The sequence below is a fragment of the Arvicola amphibius genome, chromosome 8, assembly GCF_903992535.2.
Source record: "Arvicola amphibius chromosome 8, mArvAmp1.2, whole genome shotgun sequence".
NCBI lineage: Eukaryota > Metazoa > Chordata > Mammalia > Rodentia > Cricetidae > Arvicola > Arvicola amphibius.
Window position 1 is genome coordinate 36,993,396 of NC_052054.1, and position 25,212 is coordinate 37,018,607.

Below are 25,212 nucleotides of genomic sequence, written 5' to 3' on the forward strand. Positions count from 1 at the left end.
TATTTTTCTGCTATATTGAGCTGGCCTCACAGAGGCTAGAGTTATGACCCAGTGGTGTATATGTCATATAAACACAAGAGTTCAGTAATTAGGTCTGAGTTAATCTTACAGTTCCAGTGGCATGGTGAATAATTAAGCAAAAGGTCATTAACCACACTGGTGTGTCTCACAGGAACCCGGAGCAGCTAGAAATGGAAACGAATATGCTTTGACTGGAGTTCGTAAATCAGTCCCAGAAACCATTCAAGGAGTAGTGGGATCAGTTAAAGTCAGTTTAATCCCATAAGGATGTTTTTAAAACCCTAAAACTGTAAGAATTGGTTAAATGAAAATGTTAACATTAAGCTGGACTTGCACATCTGGTCTGAATTGAAGAAAAAAAAAAAGACTTGCTTAAACTTCATCACTTAAATTGCTTTTTCACAAATAGTGGCTGGAAGGTATCTTGTGAAAGAGTATGTTTCCGTATTTGCATATGCATTATTGAACTGAGTCATTTAAATGCACATCTTTATTTGTCACTCAGTCCAGCATTTACAATGAACCACTTGTACCCAGTTTTAATTGGTCACCATCCTACAAGTAAGACCAATCAAAATATTGTAAGTGCCCATTGCAGTGATTGGTTCAAGGAGTGGACATGTGATTCAAGCTGACCAACTAGATTCCTGCATGCAATAGGACATGTGGGTAGGAAAAAAATGGTAACTGTCCTTTTAAATTGAGACTTCAACATACAGACTGGTGCTACTTGGAGCCAGATTTCTTCTCAATTCCTGAAAGACTCACAGCAGTGGATAGCACACTAATAAACAGGGAAAGGAAGGGAGAGATACGTTGAAAAGGTGAAAAGTGAGAAAAAAGATGTCTTAATGGCCTTGGGCATTTACAAAATCCTATGCTTAAAACCTATTATTTTCTTTTGCTTAAGATGATTTCAAATCTTTCATTTTCAACTCAAAGGTCCTGATGAATACTGGTAGATAATTGTCAATCCTGGCAACCAGTTCATATAGGTAATAAATAATTTTTAGATATGCTGTAATCAGAAAGAAAAATTATTGAAAAATATTTTCAATTTACATCAGAAGGAATAAGGATAATTTTGAAAAAAAAAGTGTTGAAGGGAATTGAATTGAAAAATGAAAGTACTTGAGGAAGCAAAATGTGTTTCATAGAATTTCCTTTCACATCCAATTGCCATGTTAACACAGAAGCTTACTGGTGCAGGACGCTGTGCTGGGAACTCCAAGCTTGGATTTGTTTAAGTAAAATAAACACCTTGCTCTGAGAGCTTGCTTTAAGACTCACACAGGACTAAATCCCTAAGCTTGAGTGAGACATTCTCATTTGTAATGCCCCAAGTATACAGTTTTTAAATCCAGAAACTCTGATATTTACATAACCTAGTTTCCACAGCTATGGTTTGGCATCAGACAAAGCATCTTAATTAGATAGTAAACAGACAATTTTTAATGTAACCAAGAGAGCATTTCTGTCCAATGATGCCCCAGAGATCAACTGCAACCCAGTTGAATCTGCCCCTTCACACCTCTTGGGAGACCTAAGAAGGTGTGCAGTCCATCATTCTGTCACACACACACACACACACACACACACACACACACACACACACACACACACACACACTTTGTCTCTAAAGCTTCTGAGAAGTTGCTGCAGTAAATAGAGAGAAAGAAAATGATCTCTGAGAAGAATAATCCTTTTGTGTCTACAAATGTGGGGTTGTGCCTCCTATGCCAAAGGGGCTTCAGCAACTTAAAAGAGTGGAGCCAGACAGGACCATGAAAGAAGGAAGTGTCTTCTTGGTTGAGAAATGTTTACTTTGTAATTAGCAAAGGACCAGCCCAGCCCTCATGCTACACTTTTGCAAACTACATTTGGGGGTCCAGAATTTGAATTTATGCTGATGCTCGTTCTTGGAGTCTTTCTCTCTAGGGAACCCTATTAATTGGCAGGAATCTCAGTTGGCTAGAGCAGGCTATGAATGAAGCCAAAGGTCTTAGGGTCATTTCTCCAAAGACCCTATTAACTCAAGCTCTGTCCTGCAGACACAAGCTGTACCTTTAACCCTACTCAGCCACTTGAAAACACACATTAGTTCATCACCATGGGCGTCACAGCAAAATGCATATATTTGCCTCGAGACTAAAGCAAAGCATAGGCAGGTCTATTTTAATTTTGCCAGCATAAACGAATGCCTTTGTAAATGGTTAGATAACTTTAATGAAAACTGCAGCTACTAATGTTCTTATGAAAATGACAACTCTCAATACAGGTTTTCACTCCAAAAGAGCTGAACAGGGTGGTCACAGCTGTATGGAACATTATGCGCCATATTAATGCCTACAATATGAAAATCATGGTAAAAGGGGAGAGTTTTTTTTTTTTTAATTTCTCACTGCTGCAATCACCACACTTTAGAACAAAGTGGTACTCAAGTAAATATTTACCTAGTATATGAGTATATCTTGACCTGGCTCTAAAAGTTATTTATATTATGATTTTATGTATGGGTGTTTTGCCTGCATGTGAGAGCATACCACATATGTGCCTGGTGTCTTCATAGGTCAGAAGACAGCATCAGATCTTTTTGGGACTGGAGGTATGGGTATTTGTGATTTGCCATGTGGGTTCTGGGAAACAAACCTGGATCCTCTGAAAGAGCAACCAGTGTTCTTAATGGCTGAGCCATCTCTCCAGACCTTTGTCCTGCATTTTAAGTGTTTCTTCTTAGTCTTCTTGTGTTGGTTAACTCTGACTGCCCATTTCACATAGTCTAGAATCACTGTGGAAATTAACCTCTGCGCATATCTACCAGAAAGTGTCTCAGTTATGCTGGCTAATGTAAGAAGAGCCACGCGAGTGTGGGTGGCACCATTGCATGAACTGGGGTCCTGGACTGAATACAAAGGAGAAAGGGAGTTAGCTGGATACTAGTATCCATCTCATTCTCTGCTTCTGAAGTAACCAGTTGCCTCAAGCTTCTTTTGCCAGGGCTTTTGGGGTGATGGACTAAGACCTCAAAAGAAACCCTTCTTCTGTAAAGTGTTTGTTGTTGTTGTTGATTTGTTTTATTTTGTTTTGTTTTGTTGGTGGCAGGTATTTTGTGGCATCAGTGGGAAGACTAAGTAATACACTTCACACTACGCATAAGGCACAGTAGGAATCATAAGCCGCACATCTATACTACGTATGAGAAAGGTAGAGACAGCATCACAGTAAGAAACTGGTAAAGACTAAGTGACCCCATTCATTGAACTGAGAACAAACAACAACAAAGATATCTGGGTGGCAGAAATACCCCTCCCCTCCTGCCAGTGCTTACAAGGCACCTTGCAAAGTAACGTCACAATTGCGCGAGGCAGCAGGTGCAACTTATTTCTCACCTTGTGAGTCAGGAATGTCCTTCTGACTAGCACAGGATAACAGATGGTTGTTGGAATAAAAGCGTGCCAGTTCTAAGTATATCCTCAAAAAAAAAAAAAAAACTTCTTCACTTTTCTCCCTTGGACCTGGTGGACCTTTCCTGACATTGAACATAGCCCAGTTTTTTCAGCGTTCAGCCACAAAGCCACATGAAGGAGCCTAGCTAAGACCAGAATTGGGGGATGGATGTCTGTTTAAACTGTCCAGATACTGATTTTTAGATGGTGGGTTCTTGTTTTAAGGTTGTTTGAGTTTACTTGTTACGTTGTGTAAATCTATTAAAACTGCTCTCAAAGATAGTATCTAAAGGAAGGTAAAACTAATCTTTGATTAAGGGCTGAAGAATGCTATTTGTAGTAAGTTGATACTCTCTTGTGTAACAAAACTGTGCTATTTTAAACACATTAAAGACAGAGTTAAAGAGATGTGCCAGTTGATTATGTTCCTGCCACCTGAGCATCAGGCATGAGTTCAGATCCCAGGAGCCTTGTAAAAGGCACAACAGCATGAGTTGTAACATCAGGCCTGGGTTGGGTGGGAGAGACAGAGCCCAGTAGCTCATTGCTAAGCCACTCTTGCCAATCACTGAGCTCCAGGTCGAATGAGAAGCCTTGCCTAAAGAAGCATGAGATCCATCAAGAACACCCAGCATCAACCTCTGGCCTCCCCTCCCGAACACACACACACACACACACACACACACACACACACACACACACACACGAGGAAGGGAGGGGAAGAAAGAGAGACTAATAGAGACAGAGAGAGATTAAAAGATAGAAGTTTTAGATATTTAAATTTGTCATTCCCCCAAAAAGTAACAAAAAGGCATTTGCAAGAAACATTTGGGTAGATTATAGTTAGAATAGCAATGGCAAAGTCTCTGCCAACACAGAAGTCAATACAAATATTTCTGTAACCTTAGAGAGGACAAGTCCATATGAATAATATTAACACAAGTATTAATGCCATAAAACTATCCACCAAGAACAAGATTAATAATATCCCCTCTTAGGGAGCTAACAAAATACAAGTGATATAAAGTTGGTTTTAATTATAAAGAGGCATTAACAACTACGAGTTGAGATAAGCAAAGTAATATAAACCAAAGAACATGAGCCAGGAAATAAAGATCATCCTATTTTCTGTAGAACCTTTCTTTTGGCATTAAGAAGCTTGAGAATGCTGCAAATAGTGGTTCACAATTTTGATTCCAGCACTTGGGGGGCAGAGCAGACCTCTGTGAGTCTGAGGCCATCCTAGCCTACATAGTGAGTTCCAAAACAGCAAGGGCTATTTAGAGAGCCCCTGTCTCAAAAATCAGGAAGAGGAAGAGGAAGAAGAAGAAAAGTTGTTTGTGAGCATGAGTAGAAGCGTAAAGTGTGTAAAAGGCAAGAAATCTAGTAACTGTCATGCACTCTTTTCTATTTTCATTCAGATGTTGGCTGTGTCCTTCCACTTCCTTATGGTATCACTTATACAAATAAAAGATCTTGGATTAGTTTCAGACCCATAAATGTGGGCAGCACAGAACTCCCAGAAAGATTTGGATATTAAAGGTCAAGTTAAAAGTTGTTTTCTGGCTTTCTTTAGAAAAGTGGAGTATAAATATTGTAACTAATTCTTACTTGATAACTGTTTTGTTATATGTAATTTTACTATGTTAAAGTGAAAGCCTTTTTGTTTAAACAGAAAAAGGGGAAATGATGGAGGTGGGACTTCTATCAATCTGTTGATTTCATTGGTTAATTAATAAAGAAAACTGCTTGGCCTAATATGTTAGAACATAGGTGGGTGGAATAGACAGAACAGGAAGAAGGAAGTGAGGTAGATGGCTCAGTCAGATGCCGTGCCTCTCCTCAGGGAGAGAGATGCGATGAAGCCAGCCACCAGGTCAGACGTGCTGAATCTTTCCTGGTAAGACACCATTCGTGGTGTTACAAAGATAATTAGATATGGGTTAGTCAAGATGTGAGTAAGGCACTCCTCGCGGTCCTGGCTTTTACCCATTGAGACGGTGGGACAGATCTAACGGGAGACCACCAAGTCCAGTTGGAATGGGACTGATGGAACAGGGGACCAAACCGGACTCTCTGAATGTGGCTGACGGTGGAGGAGGACTGAGAAACCAAGGACAATGGCAATGAACATGAACTCTACAGCATGGACGGGCTCACTGTGAGCCTTGTCAGTTTGGTTGCTTACCTTCCTGGACTTAGGGGGAGCTGGGAGGACCTTGGACTTAACATAGTGAAGGGAACCCTGATGGCTCTTTGTCTTTGGAGAGGGGTGGAGTGGGGGTATGGGTGGAAGGGAGGGGAGGGAAGGGGGAGAAGGAGGGGAGGAGATGGAAATCTTGAATAAAAAAAATGAGAAAAAAAAAGATGTGAGTAAGGGGCTGAAAATAATGGGCCAGGCAGTGTTTAAAAGAAAAAAAAAGTGGAGTAATTATTGTTAAAAACAATCTATGCTATATTTGTGCATAACTATAAGAGTATAAAATTCTTAACACATAAAGATTATTATTAAAATACAAGTGTTTATATATTATTTGAATATTACACCTTGAATATATATGAAAATATCATAATAAATTTCATGAATATGTATAAATACATCTCAATAAAAAGACTGCTGAATTTAATTCTGTCTAATATATAATATGGCAAAACAAGAGTTACCAATAGTTATTATAACTAAATTTGGTAAAAAGGAAGCTAAATACCCACTGAGCACTGGCAGGCACTAATGACATATAGTGAAATAATTGGGTTGTCCCTTTAAGAAAAAAGAAATGCCTTTATATTTAGGAATTACTTCTCTGTAAGTGATGTCTATATAACACTGGAATAATTTTTAAAAAATTAAATTCATGTGTGTGTGTTTACTGGTGTTTCTGTGTGGTTGTACATGTGCATGTGTATGTATGTGTGTGTTGCTATATGTTTGCAGGTGCTCTCCGAGGCCAAAGGATAGTGTTAGGTCCTTTGCAACTAGAGTTGTAGGAAGTTCTGAACAGTCTGGTGTGGGTGCTGACAACCAACTTTAATTGATACTCTTATCAGTGCAAGACATGTTATTAATCACTACTCTATCTCTCCAGATCCTCAAGTATTTTTATTAGAATTCAAATTTCTATATTTTTTGTAAAAATTGATTAGTTCCTTTACTCCCACAGGTTGAGTATATCCCTTTGAAGCAACTATTTTCTTCTTTCTACCATGTGTTGATATCCAGGGGCAAGAGGTCCTCCCCAGCATCTGAACAAGCAGTCCATTTGTATAGGACTGGCTACATACAAGAGAAGTAACAAAAAGGCTATGGACATACATTGCAGTGTTTTATCTACATAATATTAGCAAGTAATAGTGTGACATCAGAAATAAGATAACTCCTCTGTCTTCAGGCTCTTTGAAGAGGTCAGTCTACTCACAGCAATAGCCAAAGAACAAAAAGATCTCATCCTCAAATGAATGTCTCCTGTTAGCCAGCCTTCTGAGATATGAAAATGGGGAGCAGGTACAATCTTAGTTCCTAACAATAAGAAATGAATCTATTTGTCCATAATAACAAGGTATTATATTTACTTTCTGAAAAATCATTCTGGAAATCTTGGTTGTTTTGAAATATAATTTAATATAAATCTTTCCTATAAGTAACTCATCTATAAGACAACAGAATAGTTACAAATGTACAAATGTTTAAAAAGCTAGAAAGCTGAGTGTGGTAATTCATACCACACCTTTAATCCCAACACTCAAGAGGCAGAGACTGGAAGATCTCTGGGGGCATGGAGTCCAGTCTAGCATGGTGTACATATCAAGTTCCAGGCCAGTGAGACCCTGCATCTTAAACAAACAAACAAACAAACAAACAAACAAACAAACAAAAAAACAAAGCAAGCAAGCAACAAAACCCAAAACCAGTAGGGCAAAGAAGTTGACCACCCAAAACTTTACAACCTATCTCCATTTTTGTTAAATTTTATGAAAAGTGATCTTGCTATGATTGTCAAAGTAGAATTCATAATAAACATAATATTTGTTTATAATGTTAGTGATAGAGTAATACCCATTTAGAAGTTAATATGTAACATATCTTCTATTATGTAGTTTACATTAAATGGTTTTCTAAAAGTCTAAGAAGATACATAGGCCATCTACAGTTCATTCAGCTAAGATGATAGTATAGCAGTTCTATGCTAGTTTCTTCCATGGAGGGCCTCTGGATATTTTGTTCTCTCTATTTAGTCATTTCCTTTCTGTTTCTCAGATGGTGTGGGTGCTCATTCATCTTTAGAGAAGAAGATAGACCCTTGCTGTAGTTTGTCCATGTCTTTTCTCTTTTGTCTATCCCACGATCACATGACACCTCTGATTAGTGAAAATCCTTTTCAAAAATTAAACAAATTTTTTTCTTCATCATTTCTTAACTTCCCTAAACATAAATTGATGGAATGTACAAGTGAATAAGAAACACATCAACTCTCCTCCCAGTGCATGCATGTGCATGCGTGTGCGTGCATGAGTGCACATGCACACACATACACATGCACACACACTCACACACTGCTCTACATTTAATGTGGTCAAACATACATGCTGCTTCACTTCCCCTGAGAAGGTTACACTAAACATGTCAGAAAGCAAAAAGTTTTGGATGGAAAATCACTAAAAGCACACAATCTCTTTGTTTACTATTTCAATATATATTTTTAATACCCACATGCTACTAGTCTATATTATTTCTTTTATAACCTTTTAGAACAAATTTTATATGTCTTAACATTTCTAATATGTAAAGTTGATAAACATTCAAGACAGAAACACATTCTGATAGTAATAGCTTTGTAAGAGTACTTTATGAATAATTCAAAACTGATTTAAAAAGAAGAGTATGCCAGATAAAGGAAGATAATTCCAAATTGTAAACAAATAGTATACTTTGTTATAATTAGGAATTTGGAATACAAAAGCATACATTGACGTCTTGAGCCTCATTTCCCATAGTTATTAAAAGTGTAAGAAAAACAAGTCTTTTCAAAACACAATCCATTCTGTATCTTGAAACTATTTCCTTCTATTTACCTTTTTTGAGTGCTCCTTTGGAAACCATTACTGGATCTTATCATTCTTCCCTGGAGCATCTGCCTTTGGTAATTAGAACACAGCAGAAAAGAAACCCTGAAAACAAGTTCTGCACCTGTTCCAAATAAGAGTGACCTGCCTCTGTCCAGTGTTTCCCTCTCAGGCAGATAGCAGATGCAGGCTTCAAATCAAGATTTGTGGGTGCATTTTATAACAAAGACCTGGTCTTTTGCCTCACTCGTCTTTCAGGTCTTTCAGTGCTGAAGGTATACAATTAAAAACCCTCTTCCTTTTTCTCTGCATCTCTAATCTTAAATCAGAGCAATTAAGCAGTAGATAGATAGGCTAGAAGGATGATCTTGTTCTTATCATTTCACAGTACTTATCTTTTAAACTGCCTGGAGGTTTCTTAAGTTTAGCCTCTCCAGAGATAAAAAAGATCAGCTTTTCCAGAAACCTTAGGTCACCTGTCTTCTAGGTAACTTTGCCTGCTGGAATCCTTCCTTTCTAACTGCTTATGCCCCCTATCACTTATAATTTAAAATGTTTCATGGTATACCATCCATAAATCATAAATGTGGATGCAAGCTTAGTGAGGGCTTGGGTAAGACTCCCATGCCTTATATAGCTGATGGTGAGCTTGTAGATGTAGGTCACAGCTACTTGCTTTCTGGGTTTCTTTCTATAGATGTAAAATATTAGATAAGCAGACATTAAAAGAAGTTAAGGGATGTGCTAAGTAGGTGATGAATTGAGAGTGTGGCTTTATTCCTTCCTTGCATTTTCAACCCACTTAAAAAAATGCAACCAGCACATTGAAATACAAACGAAGAGAAAGAAAAAAGAGAAATGAGACTGGAAATGTCATGACAGGGGATCCACAAGTCCTGTTAGTCTGTGCATTTATCAAACTCGAAAAAGAATGAAACATTTTTGCTGTTCTAATTGTATACAGTTCTGTTTTTCAATGTAGTGTTTCTGTATCCCGAAGAACAAAGATCAGATCAAACTTGAAGTGATCTCTTAAGTTACAGGCTGCCACTCAAACATCTTTATGGCATAACTTCTCTTTTGTTGCTAGCTTCAAGGAGTGACACTTATGATATCAGTGTTTATGGCAGGTGCAAGAAAAAGTATATTAGAAGAATATATACTCAATAGAAAAGAAAAGATAACATAAACTTAATTTTTATGGGATAAGCTTTAGGTCATTTATATTTTTAAAGAAAATGTACAAAATACTGATTGCTACTGTAGATTTTATAGAAAAAATATGATTAAAGGGCACATGTAGCTCATTAAATTTCACGACCATTCAGTAAACAGAATTAACTGTGTGACAATGGATGAAGACCGACAGAATGCGCTCAAGCAGCTGACTTCCAAAGCCAGGTTTAAAAATCCAGGATGTTTTTAATTAATTGGTAACAAAAACTAAAAAGACCCATTTCACTAGCCAAATTTCATTCCTGAAACTAAATTTTAATCAAAACCTCTTATGAATTTAAAAAAGTTTGATGTTCTCTTTAGTTTAACACATATCTTCAAAAATCTTAGTACTGTAAGCATTTATTACAATGGTAATAGAAGTCTCCAAACACTTTCAATTGCTTTTCCTAGTACGACAAAAAATGTTTTGCAAAGTTCAGGTGACCCAAATTATTTTTTTCTCTAAACAATGTCCATGTTTGTTTTGCCCTCCTTTGTATTCCCAAGAAATTCCTTTCCTAAAGGATATTGTGATCATTTATTTAAACATCTCAGCTTCCCACTGGACTCTGAGTTTAAATTCAGAGTACTCTTAGAGAGGATCCTATTAAACTGTGAATTTCTTGGGATTAGCATAATATAAGGCCACAAACATAAGAGCTTAATAAACTCATGTTGACTGAAATAAACTAAGTAAGTTCAGCCGCAGAGGGATCCAGCTCCTGTCAATTAGCTAAATGAGAGGGTCATTTGCAGGCTCACCAGAAAATTATCTATAATTACTTAAAGATATACAATGTATTTCTAGGCAGTCATATTGAGGGTGTGATTGAGCAATATGGGAAAATGATCATTTAAAAACCAGGAACTGCTGTCTGTCTTTCTAAATGAAGTTTATTTTCATTCATGCCCTATAGTCAAGGTAAATTTCTCCTTGTTACAAGATTTTGACAAATTCTGACAGATCATATTGATCTCATAGGTTCTGCAACCTTATCTGAAGTATATAAAAGCAACTTGAGACCATGTTCCCAATGGTCTTGGTCAAATATGAGACTTACGATCATTGGCAACAATTTAATTTATAGGCAATTGTGAAGGGAATGTGTTGGTAGGGGTATCCCTTTGTGCTGGTCTTGTACCAGGAGATGTTCACCTTGTGTTTATGAAACTCCCCAAAAGTTCCTAGGCACTAACAAGACATATCACAGGGAAAAAAATCAAACCCTAATGCTTTAACAGGAATCTCCTGAAATGAGGTACCTTTATCATACTCTAAAGTTCTGAGATCAGGTTCCATACTAAAAATCATATCACTTATGTGACCTGTAACTTGGAGCCATAATGTTCTTTTTCTACACATTAGCGCTTCAGATATGAGGAATAGAGCCAGTATGTTATATAAAGATGAAATATGGATCAAGGTGTGAGGGCTCAGAGAAGCACATTTTGTTAGTGTGTCCTTACCCCGCTCTCCCTTTGAGCACTTCTTTCTCTGTACTATACACGTCCTTGTCTCGCTGGTTGGGGGACACAGGTTGCCCTTGGCTGAAGGATGCTGTAGAATTTCTCGGACCCGTGTTTCAGTGCCTCTTTTGAAGCCACATGTTTTTCCTTTCTTCATGCATGGACTCCAAGGGCCCCACTCACTGGCCTCACAGTGCACTGAAACCAAAGAAAAACAGTGTCAGCTGGCTCGCAGGCACAGGCAAAATTATCAGTGAAACAAACAAGGAAGTGAAAAAAAAAACAACAAACAAACAAACAAACAAAATGGCATATATCCTCTATACATCCACACATCTAAGTTTCTAGGAAAAATTCTGCATTATCAAAAGTTGGGCAAGATAACATAAATAAGGGGGCAGAGGTAGGGTGTTTCTAGTACACATGTTGGGTCAGTTCATTCTTACACTGAATTGGCTCTCTGCAATGGACCTAGTTAACCCAGGCACTAATATGACTACTCACGATTAATGCTTTGTAAATTTCATAGCACTGCTATAATTTTGGGGTGATAATAGAGCCTGAAGAATATTGTGATTCTTGACTAGCGAATTAAACATTAGCAGATTTCAGAATTATCTGGAAGGCACTGTTGACAGAAGTTTCTCTCCCGGCCAGTCCCACAGCCGTTCAGTCCCAAAGAAACACACAGAGGGTTACATTAATTATAAACGGGTTGGCCTATTAGCACAGGCTCCTTATTAACTCTTATATTTTACATTAGCCCATAATTCTTGTCTCTGTTAGCCATGTGGCTTGGTACCTTTTATTAGTGAGGCATCCTCATCTTGTTTTCTCTTTGTCTGGGTGACGACTGTAGACTAAGCCTTTCCTTTTCCCAGATTCTCCTATTCTGGTCACCCCACATATACTTCCTGCATGGCTACTGGCCAGTTAGCATTTTATTAAGCCAATACAAGTGACCATTGTCCCACAGCAAGGCACAGTAAAGCACAGGATGCTAGAACTTTCCCTAAATCTTATGATGGAGTTTTTGTTTGTTTTGGTTTTTCAAGACAGGATTTCTCTCTGTAACAACTCTTTCTGTCCTGGAACTTGCTGTGTAGATCAGGCCTTGAACTCACAGATATTCACTAGCCTCTGCCTCCTTAGTGCTGAGATAAAAGGCTTGCGCCACCAATGCCAAGCACTGTTGAAGATTTAGGGTGAAGCAAATGTGCCCTCTTAACAATGTAAGAGATGCTATGTGCAGACAGAAATGCTGTTTGATTTGAGAACATCTGTGCTAGATAGAGAATGACAAGTAGAAAAGGAATCTAGGTCTTTGTCCAATACTCAGTGCCCTTCCGATTCCCCATTCTGCTGAATACCTAAGTATTATTTACGACTCAGTGAATGGGCAGCAGCATCTGTCACTTCACTGAACTTCTGGTAAGGGACTGCTGATAACTTGCATCTGGACTGAATGTCCTTATGTGGTTCTTAAAGTGCAGGATGTGCCCCACTGAAGCTCATGTGGAAATTGTTTCCTTTGTGCGAATGTAGTTTCTCTGCTTTTCATTAATAGCTTTTCTAGCAGTAGTAGACATTTGTACTTTTAATGAAAAGGAACACTCCCAAAGTGCTTTCTTCCTTCCTTTCTTCCTTTTTCCTTCCTTTCTTCCTTGCTTCCTTCCTTTCTTCTTCCTTTTTCCCTCCCCCTTTCTTCCCTCCCTCCTTCCTTCCTTCCAGCAGAGTCTATATGCAGCTGTATCTAGCCTCAGACCTATGCTCCCATGCCTCTTCCTCCTGATTATCAAAATCTATGTGTGTGCTACCCTGGCTGGACTGAAAACGCTGTTCCTGTTTTTATACCAAGAAGCCTCCTAACTTACAACAACGGATATGGCTTCCAACTGTAAACCTTTGAAGTAGCACAAACTTGTCTTCGCAAGAATAAGTTTTCCAGTAACCTTTCCCATTGTCTCCTGACTTAATGGGCTATTTTTCAAGAATGCTATCTCTGATGACAATCTTAAAAACAATAACCTAAGTGTTCTAAAAGTCTAAAGTTAAATTTCTAGATATAAGTAAATTTTTTTGTTAAAATTTTATTTTAAATCTAGAGATCTAAAATGCTCTTTGTTTTTAATAGGTATTTTAGTCACTTGTAGGTATCTGAATTCAGCAAAGAACCATGTAAAAGTGAATTGCTTTCTATAAACTTCAATGAATATTATTGACCCATCTTCAAAATAAACTTTATATTCATTTATACCTTTGGGAATCTGATCAGAGAAGAAAGCAGTTACAGTATTTGATAATATAATCTTCTGCCAATTATGAAAAATTCCCTCTAGCATCCTCTTCCTAAATTAATCATCAAAGAGTATTACAGATTAGAAGTCTCCAAGAAAGCAAAGGGAAGAAGAAATGTTAGTCTGTAAGTAAGCATTGTATGTGTGCTTAGCACTAGAATTAAGAGGACGAATTAGAAAAACATCATTTAATATAGAAGCCAGAATACTTCAAGTCTTTCATGACAAAGATGAAAAGGCAAATACATAATTTGACTTTATAAAAATGGATTTTAGAAATTACTGCATAGGTAAATACTCATCTAAAATCAGAATTTGAAGTAATCAGAAGATGAATGTTTATAAAGGGAAATTTCTGATGTAAATCTTAGATAATTCCATTGGAGGAGGAAATATGACTGAAGAGATTAGATAGTAAAAATCTTTAGATTAGATTGTTAAAATTGTATGAAGGGAAGAGATCTTTCTCCTTCAGAAATACTTTAGAAAAGCCAATCATGCTCCAAATAATGTTTTATAAATTTTAATTTATAAATTTTATAAAAATGGAAACTTTAGATAAATGATAGACAAACATAAAAATGTGATTTATGTCCAATTAAGCTTAGATGAGCAGTGTGGAATTGGGACATATTGTTGTTAAAAGATGCTTAAGAATGGGCCAGGTGGTGGCCCATGCCTTTAATCTCCACACTCCAGAGGTAGAGGCAGGTGAATCTCTGTTAGTTTGAGGCCAGCCTGGTCCACAAGGGCTAGTTCCAGGACAGGCCCCAAAGCTACAGAGAAGCCCTGTCTTGAAAAAACAAAACAAAACAACAACAAAAAACCCCAAAACAACAACAACAAAAAAACAAACACAAACAAACAAACAAACAAAAAACCCTTAAGAATGACCTTCCAATAGGAAGCAGCCAACATTTCAGCTCTTTGGATCCTAACCTTCCATACTTGTTTCAGGGACAACTTTGATAATCTGTGTACTAAAGCACACTATCATTTTCTCTGATAGTCCTGGGGTAAGCCTATGCATGCATGCTGTGCCCAAGGACCCAATACCAAATGACAGAAGTCTTCCCTTAAGGAACAGGCTACAAGAGCCAGTCCTGAGCAGAAACAGCTGGTCTGAAATTCAACAGTGTCCTGGGTCACTAAGTCAATAAATGACCATTTGGCTGCTAGTGCCTATTTTAAAATATGTAATCCATCACCTAAAATTTATGGTAAGAAAGAAAGTTGGTAATGCTAAAGATATAAAGCCAATTTTCTTTGAAAGCTAATCCCACAGTGCCAGCTGTTACACCCTCTCTCTGATAGGAAAGCGTTAATGAACATTTAGCTTTTAAAAACTGAACCCTGCACCTTCAACAACTAACAAAACTTAAATACCTGTCCTTTGTTCTGGGTAAAGAAAGCCCACAAGCTTCCAGTAACTCGTCCCAGTAACTCATCTGCTCTTGAATATTTTATTGAGTGTTTCCTGTGTTTTTCCACTGCTTGGAACTTACTACCTCTAATTATCAACCTTCAGGGTGAGTAGGCCAGAAGAGATCTCATGGACCTTTTACCCTTTGTAAGTTGTTTTTCTGTGTTTTTCTTGACTAGAGAAAGAACTCGAACATCAAGGCACACAGACTGATTTAGGATTGCTGTTTTCCAGGGCTCATAAGGTTAACTTTGAAATATCATACGCTGGTTTTCTTTTGACAAAAAGAGTGTACAGAAATAAAAGTTGTGGTTGTCCTGAAGTGGTTAAGCCACCAACTTGTAATTATTTCTCCAACACTTTAGATTCTAACAGAAGCGTCCTGTGGGGAGCCTGGAGGCATCCTGGAGACTATCTATCACACACTGAATCAGGAGGCTCTGTGTACACATGCCAGCGTTGGGTCAGCATCAAAGGTTCCTGCAGCCACTGCCCAAGGGACTTGGGAGTTTTCATTTGCTGTTTTCTCATTCAGTTTCGCATCTGTTCCACAAGTGTGCATCCAACTCATAGCTCTAGTAGCTGTGGAGCACTTAAAAGAGAGAAAACCTAGCCTGACAGTGTGCTGTTATTTAGACAGACAACTTGCGTGAGGGACCTCCACTTCAGAAAACCAGGCCTGCCATTAATCACACTCAGGATTGTCTCACTCTGTCAGTTTGAGTGAGTCTAAAATTCTCTCCCCGCTTCTCTCTTTGTTCTTAATACCTGTAAAAGATGACCACTACAGCATTAATGACTATTTTCAAGAGAAATCAACTTTGATTATAGGTTGTTATTAAATATAGGGATTTTGTAAAACTCTTGGTAGAAAGTGGAAATTAGTTGAGTTCCCCTCTCTCCCTGGCCCTTCTTTCTTGTCTCTCTGAAATGTAACAAATCTTTGACGGTTAGAAGAGTAATAAGTAGTCCTTAAGAAATATCAGAGCATTCTTAAACTGCTCATGACACAGGCTGAATATGGCTCTGTGAACATAGATTTAGGGCAGCATCTTTGCTTACAAAGATGGACAGGGTATTAGAGATAGCCTCTTAAGTGATTGTGTAATAGGGCTTTGAGAAGGATTTTCATAGAGACTGCCATTCTCGTCTGAAGTGTGTCTCGTCCATTCTAAATCTTAGAAGCCTTCCTCACCAATACTGACGCATTCCATAGTATGGTTGTTGGCTTCTAGCCCTTCTGGGCAGCTGTCAAGGCACTTTCCAAGGTGTAAGTAAAATCCACTTTTACACTTTGTGCAGAAATTTTTGTTGAAACAGGTATCACAGTCAGCTTTGCATTCTGAAAGAGAAACACAGAAAAAGAATTGTGACTCTGCTATCTTCTCCAAACTATTACTAGAAACCCCTGCATCTAAGTTCGGGATCAATATTATTTTACCAGATTTGAATTGAGGACTCTTCCAAAGTCATTTAGTTGATAAACATCAGTTACTGCTTCCAAAATCGTGGTACAGATTGTCTCATGAAAATACCTTGATAATATACGCTGGGCACCCTATTTCCAGCCTCTAAAATAATAGTTCTTCTAAAATCTGCAACATTCTGATCACTGACATCATGGTACAAAGTGTTATATATTTTTGATGATCAGATTATGGATGTTCAGACAGTTCTATACAAGTATTCCCAAATCCAAACATCTACTAAATCAAATCTGGTTACAGACAGTTTACATAAGAGGTACTCCACATGGTCAAATAGCTCTTTGCGTGAAATGATAGTAATAATTTGTTACAATTTGAATTAAATACACAGAGATGTTGTATTCACTGTTCTCAAGCGTTATTTGTTCATTCAAGCAGTATGCAACTGTCTATTGTATGTCGAAAGTTGGTTGCTGGCAGTTCATGGGAGTAACACCCACTATTCACAGCAAGCATTATTAATTGTCTTTTATGTGATGATTACGATAATCCAAGGCTATTATGAGTATTTTGCATTATTGTTACCTAAACTTCAGCATAAACCAACATAGTAGTCACTATAATAACTGTCATTTACAGCCAAGATGACCAAGGCTCAGGTCTAGCCTAGAACCACAGAAGCAGGCTACAGAAATCAGGATCCAGAGTGGTAAGTGTTCTGGGAAGACAACAATTGCAATAGCAATGGATAGATGTGGGAAAAACAGGTGACTGACAAATACAAGAGACCTATTCTTCTGGATGAGAGGAACATGAAACATGGCACTTAGTGACACCTTTAGAATCTTGAATAAGGGAACAAAGCAGCCTCCAAAGTGCCAAAGGAGCCAATGAAGAACAAAAATTGCCAAGGCAGTTCTTGATCTGAGATCTTAGCAGGGCTACAGTAAGGCTTGTGCAACACACGAGGGAGTTACAGGTGGTGGCTTGGGAGGACGTGAATGGTGACACGTGATGTTCCCTGGTTTGCAGCATTCATGGTCACTTGATTTCTATTGCTGAGACCGGACTTTTGGGGGTCAAGATGATTGTGCTCATAGACTTATTTCCAGATAACAAAATAGTGTTTTCATTGCTGTACTGGGTATGTATGGAAGCCAAAATAGCTGAACTAATTCTTCCACTCACTGACTACTTGGATTTTATAATGGTAACGGGAACTCAGTTGGTCTGATACCTGTTGTAATTTTCTATTACAACATTTTATTTTATTGTGTAATATTTTATTGTGAGTGATAATCATGCCCTTGACTTTAGGTTTTGTACACAAACAGACAGCAAACAAAAAACAAAAACAAAACTTAGTGGAATTTATTAAATTAGTAGTGAAAAAATTCTGCCCTGAGGGCTAAGTCTATGTATGTGTTACCCTAAATATTAAGCAAATATTACTTGCTTTTGAATATTTTAGGTTTATTAAAAGCTATTTTAATCAGGAGAAATCCCCATGGATAAGATAAAAATATAAAGTGATACGGGTACTTACTTGTACACTTATTTATATCTGGATATCGAGTTCCGTAATATCCACTTGGACATGAAGAGAGACACACTCCTATCTGCTTCATGCCAATTCTTTCCAGAACAAAAAATAGTCTGGGCTTACATGACAAACATCCATTGTAATCTGAACACGTCGCACAGCCTCCTTGGCAGCCTTGGCTGACGTTAGGATGCACTGGAGAGACAAAATAGGAAAACAGAAAGAGAAGTTAGACCATGGAAATAAAATCAAATGGCATGTCGGTCTGTGAACATGTTACTTTGATTAGTTTTTAATTTGGTGATAGTGGGTGAATGAGATAAGATGTCCCCTACCTTTTGTTTTAACCTGGAATTTTCCCTAACAATATACATTATTTTTAATTTTGAATCTTATGTAATCATGCATTTGTAAGTTCATAATATATTCATTTCAAATGATTCATCAAAAAAGCCTCAGTAAAATATACTTACTGAATTAGCATCCAAGAAAATGGAAAATGGGGGACTGGTCATTTTTTCTGTGTGTGTGTGTGTGTGTGTGTGTGTGTGTGTGTGTGTGTGTTGTTTTTGCTGGTTTTCACATTGAAATGGATAAAATTGATTTGTTTCATGTGTGTCACAGATGATAAGCACACGTCTCTGATTTCTCAGCAGGTGTAATAACATGCACTTTAAGTAAGGACATTAGGTCTGGGACATCTATTTTCAACTCTGGCCTAAGAGCCCAGTTTACGTTTTGATCCAACTCAAACTGATTCAGAACCTGCATTAGCATCTTGTCACTGCCCAATGATTTTCTGAAAATTTCTTCTCACTATTCAAATTGAAATAATGTAAAAAAAAATATTTAAATAGAGCATTTAAATTTTATTAGTAAGTCTGTATAGATCAAATGCCAGTGCCTATCACAATTAATGTGTACTCTGTTGTCCTTTGGGAGAGACCTTAGAGTTTTTGTGACTCCAGTTAAATCTGCTCATTCAAGTAAAAGGCGTATTTACTGAGGATGGACTAGTTTAATGGAAGGATCACTGCCAACGCACTTTCCCAGATTTTTAACAGTCATATATGATCACTGGCAATCACAAACAAACATAAAGAAGTATTTGAGTCATCATTTACTTGAGCTTCTCTCATTTAACATGCCTGTAGACATTCATTCTGTGTCACCTGATAGGACTAAATAAGAGCGTGTCTCATGTAGTGTTCATGCTTATCATTTTTCCAAATGGATTTTCTATTCACATACAATGCTAATCCTTTATAGGCCTTTCTAGATGCCAGGAGGAAAACGATGTTCCTTTGATAAGCAGAAGTCGACACGCAGGTATCTTAGCGTATTTCTGACTTCTTTTATTGATAGAGGAAAGTATAAACATCAATAGACATGGCCATGATTAATCTGTCTTCATAGTGCTGTAAGATTATTAAACTCTATTGCAGAAACAATGCCCTCCAGTCTTATGGTGCCCCACCAGGAAGTGAAGTGGAAGGGGGACTGGGTTTTGGGCAATAAACTTCAAAGGTCCCCCGTTAATAATCTTTCTCTACCAGCTAGGCCCCACCTAAAGGCTCCACCCCCTCCCCAGATATTATCACTTACAAGCTGGGCAACAAGTCTTCAAAACATGAGCCTGTGAGGAATATTTCAGATTTCAAGCAAGGGAAGGCATGAGGTTCAATAGACCTTGACATCATTAGTCTGTCTTCTCAGTCATATTTGGTTATTAACTTCTTCATTGCAAAAACTAAGTCCTCCAGACATAGTTAGAAACGGGACCCAAAAAAACCAAAGAACCTTCCCATTGGGGTATATGGGCTAGCTACACAGAGGTCATTCGGTTGACAAGCTTCTCCCGGCCTGCAGGAAACCATCCCCGAATCAGCCACAGGAACCACAAGCAGCTTATTCTCATTCCAAGACGTTTCATAAATAAACTGAGGAAACGTGTGGGGGAAGGGAAGACTGCTTTTCCTGTGCATGTTCTTCTGTGGGGTGGAGCGGTTCTATAAAGTGAATGAGGAGGTTTTGCCTTTATGGGACCTGAGGGACTGGTATGGGAAACTCCTTTCCAAGGACCAGGGACATTTCTCATGCCAAGCACTCAGCACTGGGGACTTGGAGAAAACGAGAACCTATTTTTTAAGGAGGGATACACCCTCAACACAAAAGGTGCAGGAGAGCCCCGAGTGTTCAGAAGCAATCAGAATCGAAGCAGAAGCGAGAGGTGTAAGTACAACCTGGAAAGATTTTTTTCCACAAAAGCCTGTCTGTGGAAAAGTAGATTATAACTTGAAAAAAAAATTGCTTCCAGTTCAGTCAGGCAGTGATTCCGGGTTCAATGAGGATGGATCCAACTGGTCCCCACGGTTATATCGATACCTCTGAAATGCAGTTTCTTAAAGAAAATGTGATTTTGAAATGATGTACCCTCAAGCTTTTATGAATGATGAAACAGCTTTAAATAGATCAGTTATTAATATTAATGTGGTTTACAATTTCAGGGCCTCAAACACTAACATTCCTTGAGATGTTTCATTTAAATAACTGGGTTTGGATGTTCATAAACTGCTGAGAAACAGCCCTGAGTGGATCTAACGACTGGTAACCATTTCCTGTGACATCGGAAGACATGCCAGGACCTTGCTCAATTCCCTGCTATTCTAAAACTTTTCCCAGTAAAATGATGCAAGTCAATATTGTGATATAACAAATCTTTCTGTATTTTTCACTCAGAAAGAAAGTTTTTGAAAATTCGAGGGAGGTTCAGTTGTTCCAGCTTGTGGTGAGGATTTGCTTGTTTGTAGTCAGAGGGTGCATGATATGGCCAGTGGTGTTTGAGCAAAAAATGACAAAAAATATTTTTTCCTTTGGGAAAGTTTATATGGTGGCTATGGGAAATGACAGAAGTTAAGACTTTGAAGTTCAGATTCTGGGATCCTGTTTTTATGGGTGAACACTGTAGTGAGTGCTTTCATGAATGCTGTATAAGGATCACTGAAATTATAGTCAGTATTACACAACTAGATACGAATTTCCCAAACTTCATCTTAAGACAAGAGCTTTTTACTTTTTATATGGAAACCGCAGGAAACTTTGGATTGCCTGTAAGAGCTCTTTCAGCTGTAAAATCCTGTGATTGTATGACAAAAAAAAAATAGAATTTTAGTTTGTCCTGCTTCTTTCTTTTGGGCCTATTCTATTGACTTTACTTTTACTGATACATTACTATATTTATCAAACTTTTTTTTCTGTGTTGTTATATATGAACTTTGAAGGTAGGGGAGTGGAGATGTAAGGGATGCTTTGCTTTGTAGAAATTTCCACTTTGTCTTAGAAAATAAGTGGAGTTTACCAGCACACATGCATGTTGATGGCATGCTAAAGCGGAAAACACCATCATTGGTCCAATTGGAAAGAGGTAGGTATGAGTTTGATGCGAGGGCCTGAAAGTTTCAGATAAGGGAAGAATAAGGACTCTCAGGAAGACTGGGAGCATTAGGGTGTGTTTCTATTATGGAATCCATTGTGGAACATGGAGTGACAATCATTCTGTTTCTATCTCGTGAGTGTGTGATATGATTTATACTGAAACAGTTTTTCCCTAACACCTTGGCAGACCTAGAGATCATAAGGTGCTTAATGTGGTGTTCTATGTAAAAGGCTGAAGGTAATTTCCAATAACCTAAGGCAGAGCGATATGGTAAGGACTGGATGAGCGTTCTAACAGCACCAAGGTGATGTAGTCAGGCAACCAACAGAAGTCACCTGGGTAAGAAAGTAGTTTGAGAAGTTGGGTTTTTGAGTTCTTGAGAGAGAAGGTGCTACTTGGGATGAGAAAGTCTGCAGGTGGAGAATTAGAACACTTTGGGGGAGCGGAAAGGGGACTCTAATCATAATATCATGCCATAATATGGCATGATCAAACATGAACAGAACTTTCTTTGGAGTGTTTGTTGGGGATGTACATGGGAATCTCTGGTGGCAGCTATGTAAGGTGTTGAGAAAGCCCAGATGGATTAAAGAAAAAGTAAACATAGCACAAAATAAAAAATGCTTTTTAAAAGAAAAGGGATGAATAATGAGCAAATTTCAATGGTACCTTGTTTCTTTCTACAACTTCATATTTAAGAGCATATGTCCCATAAAATAGCACATTTTAATGTGGCAACTGTTCTGTGACCTGTGAAAGTTGAAGCTACCAGGAAGATTCACTTTTGAAACTCAAAGCTAGGTCTCAGCAACATTGAAAATTACTAAACAAGCTGGGCGGTGGTGGAGCACGCCTTTAATCCCAGCACTTGGGAGGCAGAGGCAGGTGGATCTCTGTGAGTTCGAGACCAGCCTGGTCTACAAGAGCTAGCTCCAGGACAGGCTCTAAAGCTGCAGAGAAACCCTGTCTCGAAAAACCAAAAAAAAAAAAAAAAAAAAAAAAGAAAAGAAAATTACTAAACAAATCACAGCTGCAATTGAGATCAAAATATACATCTTTGGTGTCTGACAGCTTCCTTTCAATATTGGTAAATGTTAATGTAAAGGGGACAGATATGAATGAGAAAATGGGTAAAATTCACAGGAATTCAGAAGGCTTCCAATAATCTAGCTGCTAAGCTTTAAGTTGTGACTTGTACTGCTCATAATACATCAAGCCAATTGATCAAGAACTCCATGCAACAACTCACAGCAAGCTTCATGGGCCTCCCTTTCTTTACTCCATTTCTAAAGTGTAAATGCCATCTATTTAAATTGCTATGTGAAAGAAATAAATTGTCATGTGTTGCAGATTATTAGCCCTCATCCTCATTTACTTGTAGCTGGAAAATGTTCAGATATGCAAAATTAATAAACTTTAGGTCCTTACGACAAGCTTGATTGAATTCAATATAAGTGTTGATTACATACGAGTGATTTTGTGATTTTATAATTTATTTAATTAAAATGTTATATATTCATAAATTTGACAAATGTCCTTTTAAGTAAAAAATAAAGAAGCTAGCAAAACAAAAACACTCACCCAGACCCTCCCAGGGGCCTTGAGAGAAAGAAGAGAGAGAAGAGACCTCTCATTCCCCATGGTTCAGACCTGCCCCTCTTACACTGATCTTGAGATAAGAAGTTCATTTGATTTGACAATTTCTTGATAGACTTTTTGGTAGGTCACAGCTTCTCTACAGAGTAACTATTTATTGCATTAATTTTTATTAACAAGAATAATTGAAAGGATGCATCCAGTAATGGTGTTTATAAAAACAAGTGTTAAATTGATGAATACTTAACAGAAAGTTAAACAACAAATTTTTTCTAGATGTCCTTTTCTTCAGTAATCCATTTTCCTAGAGAAAATGTGACTGTGTTTCGTTTTTGTTTTGTTATCTTGACTAAGTTAGGAAATGTACAAAGCAGACTTGATTGCAGAAGCATTGTTTCTGTGTATTATTATAGTGAGATACTATGGTAACTGAAACTTTAGGGATATTCATGGTTCTTTGATTGCCTATCAAGACCATTTTAAAGAAAGATCAAATGTTAAAAATTAAAGCTACTTACTAGTTTCTTACAAATTTTGGGTAACTACCCCAAGAAAATATTGAGGTTTTTTTCCTAATTTATAAGTTGATGCTTAAATCTGAACATGGCTGGGCCTCCCTAGCCTTTTAAACAGTTTGGAAGAGTTAGGGATAGATATCAAAGTAGGCACAAAAGCTTATTTGAACATGTACAATTATTTAATTGGATACAACGCTTTTTTTTCTATTTTCATGTGTACATGTGGGGGTGGGTGGGATATAGAGTACTGAGGCTGATCTTGGGAATTGCTGTCAATCACTCAACTTATTCAAGGACATAGGATCTCTCATTCAAATCTGGAATTCCCAAATATGTTTAGTCTCACTGGCAAGCTGGCTTTAGGAACCCCTTGTCTATGCAGTCAGAGGGTCTAAGTCAGTGGTTCTCAACCTTCCCAATGCTGCGACCCTTTAACACAGTTTCTCGTGTTGTGGTCACCACAACCATAAAATTATTTTCATTGCTACTTCATAACTGTAATTTTGCAACTGTTATGAATTGTAACATAAATATCTGTGTTTTCCGGTGGTCTTAGGCAACCCCTGTGAAAGGGTTGTTTGACCCTCCCCTGACACACAAAGGTCGTGACCCATGGGTTGAGAACCACTGCTCTAATTACAGGTAGGGGCAATATCCACTCAGCATTTTTATGGACTCTGGGGATCTGAACTCTGGTCCTCATGCTTTCTGGAAAGCTCTCAACCACAAGATCATCTTTCCAACCCCAACACTATTTTAGATCCCCACACTGTGATAACTGCATAAAAAGTTGCTTATTCACAGTCCCACGGTGCTATTATTATTTAATGATAATCTATTGAAACAGCTATATTTATGGATGTAGACATAAGAAACATTGCTATCTTTAAATGCTATTTACCTATTGGATATAATGTTTAATATTAGTATATTAAATGATTTAGAATTCAACTGTTATTTAAATATATAAGCATACAGATGTGGTCATGTATATGTGTACACACACGTGTGTGTATATATATGTATATATATATATATGCAAATATACCATATACACATGCTGCCATGCACATACACATCTACACATACTTCACTTGGTGTTTCACCTGTGCATAAGCAAGGCACTGATTTTTGTTTCCTCCAGGGGAATCTCACTGGGGAAGCAAACGACTTTTAAGGGTAGGCTGCATGCCCAGAAGTAGACAAGTAGATGGTCAACAGAAAATTAACTCAATGGCATATTTTGAGGTTTCTTGTCTTATAATGTCAAGTCAAAGCTTTAAAAAGTATACACATATATATATATATATATATATATGTATGTATGTATACATATATGTATGTATATATATTCTCTCTCTCTCTCTCTCTCTCTCTCTCTCTCTCTCTCTCTCTCTCTCTTTACTCTATAGGTCTTTTGTGTATAGATCATGGCTTCCCGTATAGTGTTTTTATGAGATTTCTGAATGTGTAAATGATTGGTCTCTGAATCTATATTTGTTTCTTGTGTCTTTTCTTGGGACCTTTTCCATCTATTTGTTTTGTCCTATTATGATGTATTAGATTTTGTTTTATCTTATTTTTTATTATCTCTTAGAAGCCTGTTTGCTTTGTAATGACAGACAGAAAGTGAATAGCTATGGTTGGGAGTGAAGTGGGGAGGAAGTGAGAGGAGTACAGGGAAGGGAAGCCATAATCAGGATATATTATATAAGGAAAAAGTCAATGTTCAATAAAAGAAAAACATTTTTTAAAAAGA

General features: G+C 37.6%; 1 protein-coding gene across 1 annotated transcript in view; it reads right to left on the reverse strand.

Annotated features, from left to right (window-relative positions):
• The window catches only part of Rspo3 (R-spondin 3), an 84,663-nt gene that overhangs the window by 35,816 nt on the left and 23,635 nt on the right, over nt 1–25,212 (reverse strand). Inside the window, exons 2-4 of the mRNA XM_038339659.2 lie at nt 17,907–18,098; nt 16,129–16,275; nt 11,214–11,411 (exon numbers count right to left, since the gene is read on the reverse strand). Coding sequence (XP_038195587.1) covers nt 11,214–11,411; nt 16,129–16,275; nt 17,907–18,098 — 537 coding nt within the window. The remainder of the gene's footprint in view (nt 1–11,213; nt 11,412–16,128; nt 16,276–17,906; nt 18,099–25,212) is intronic.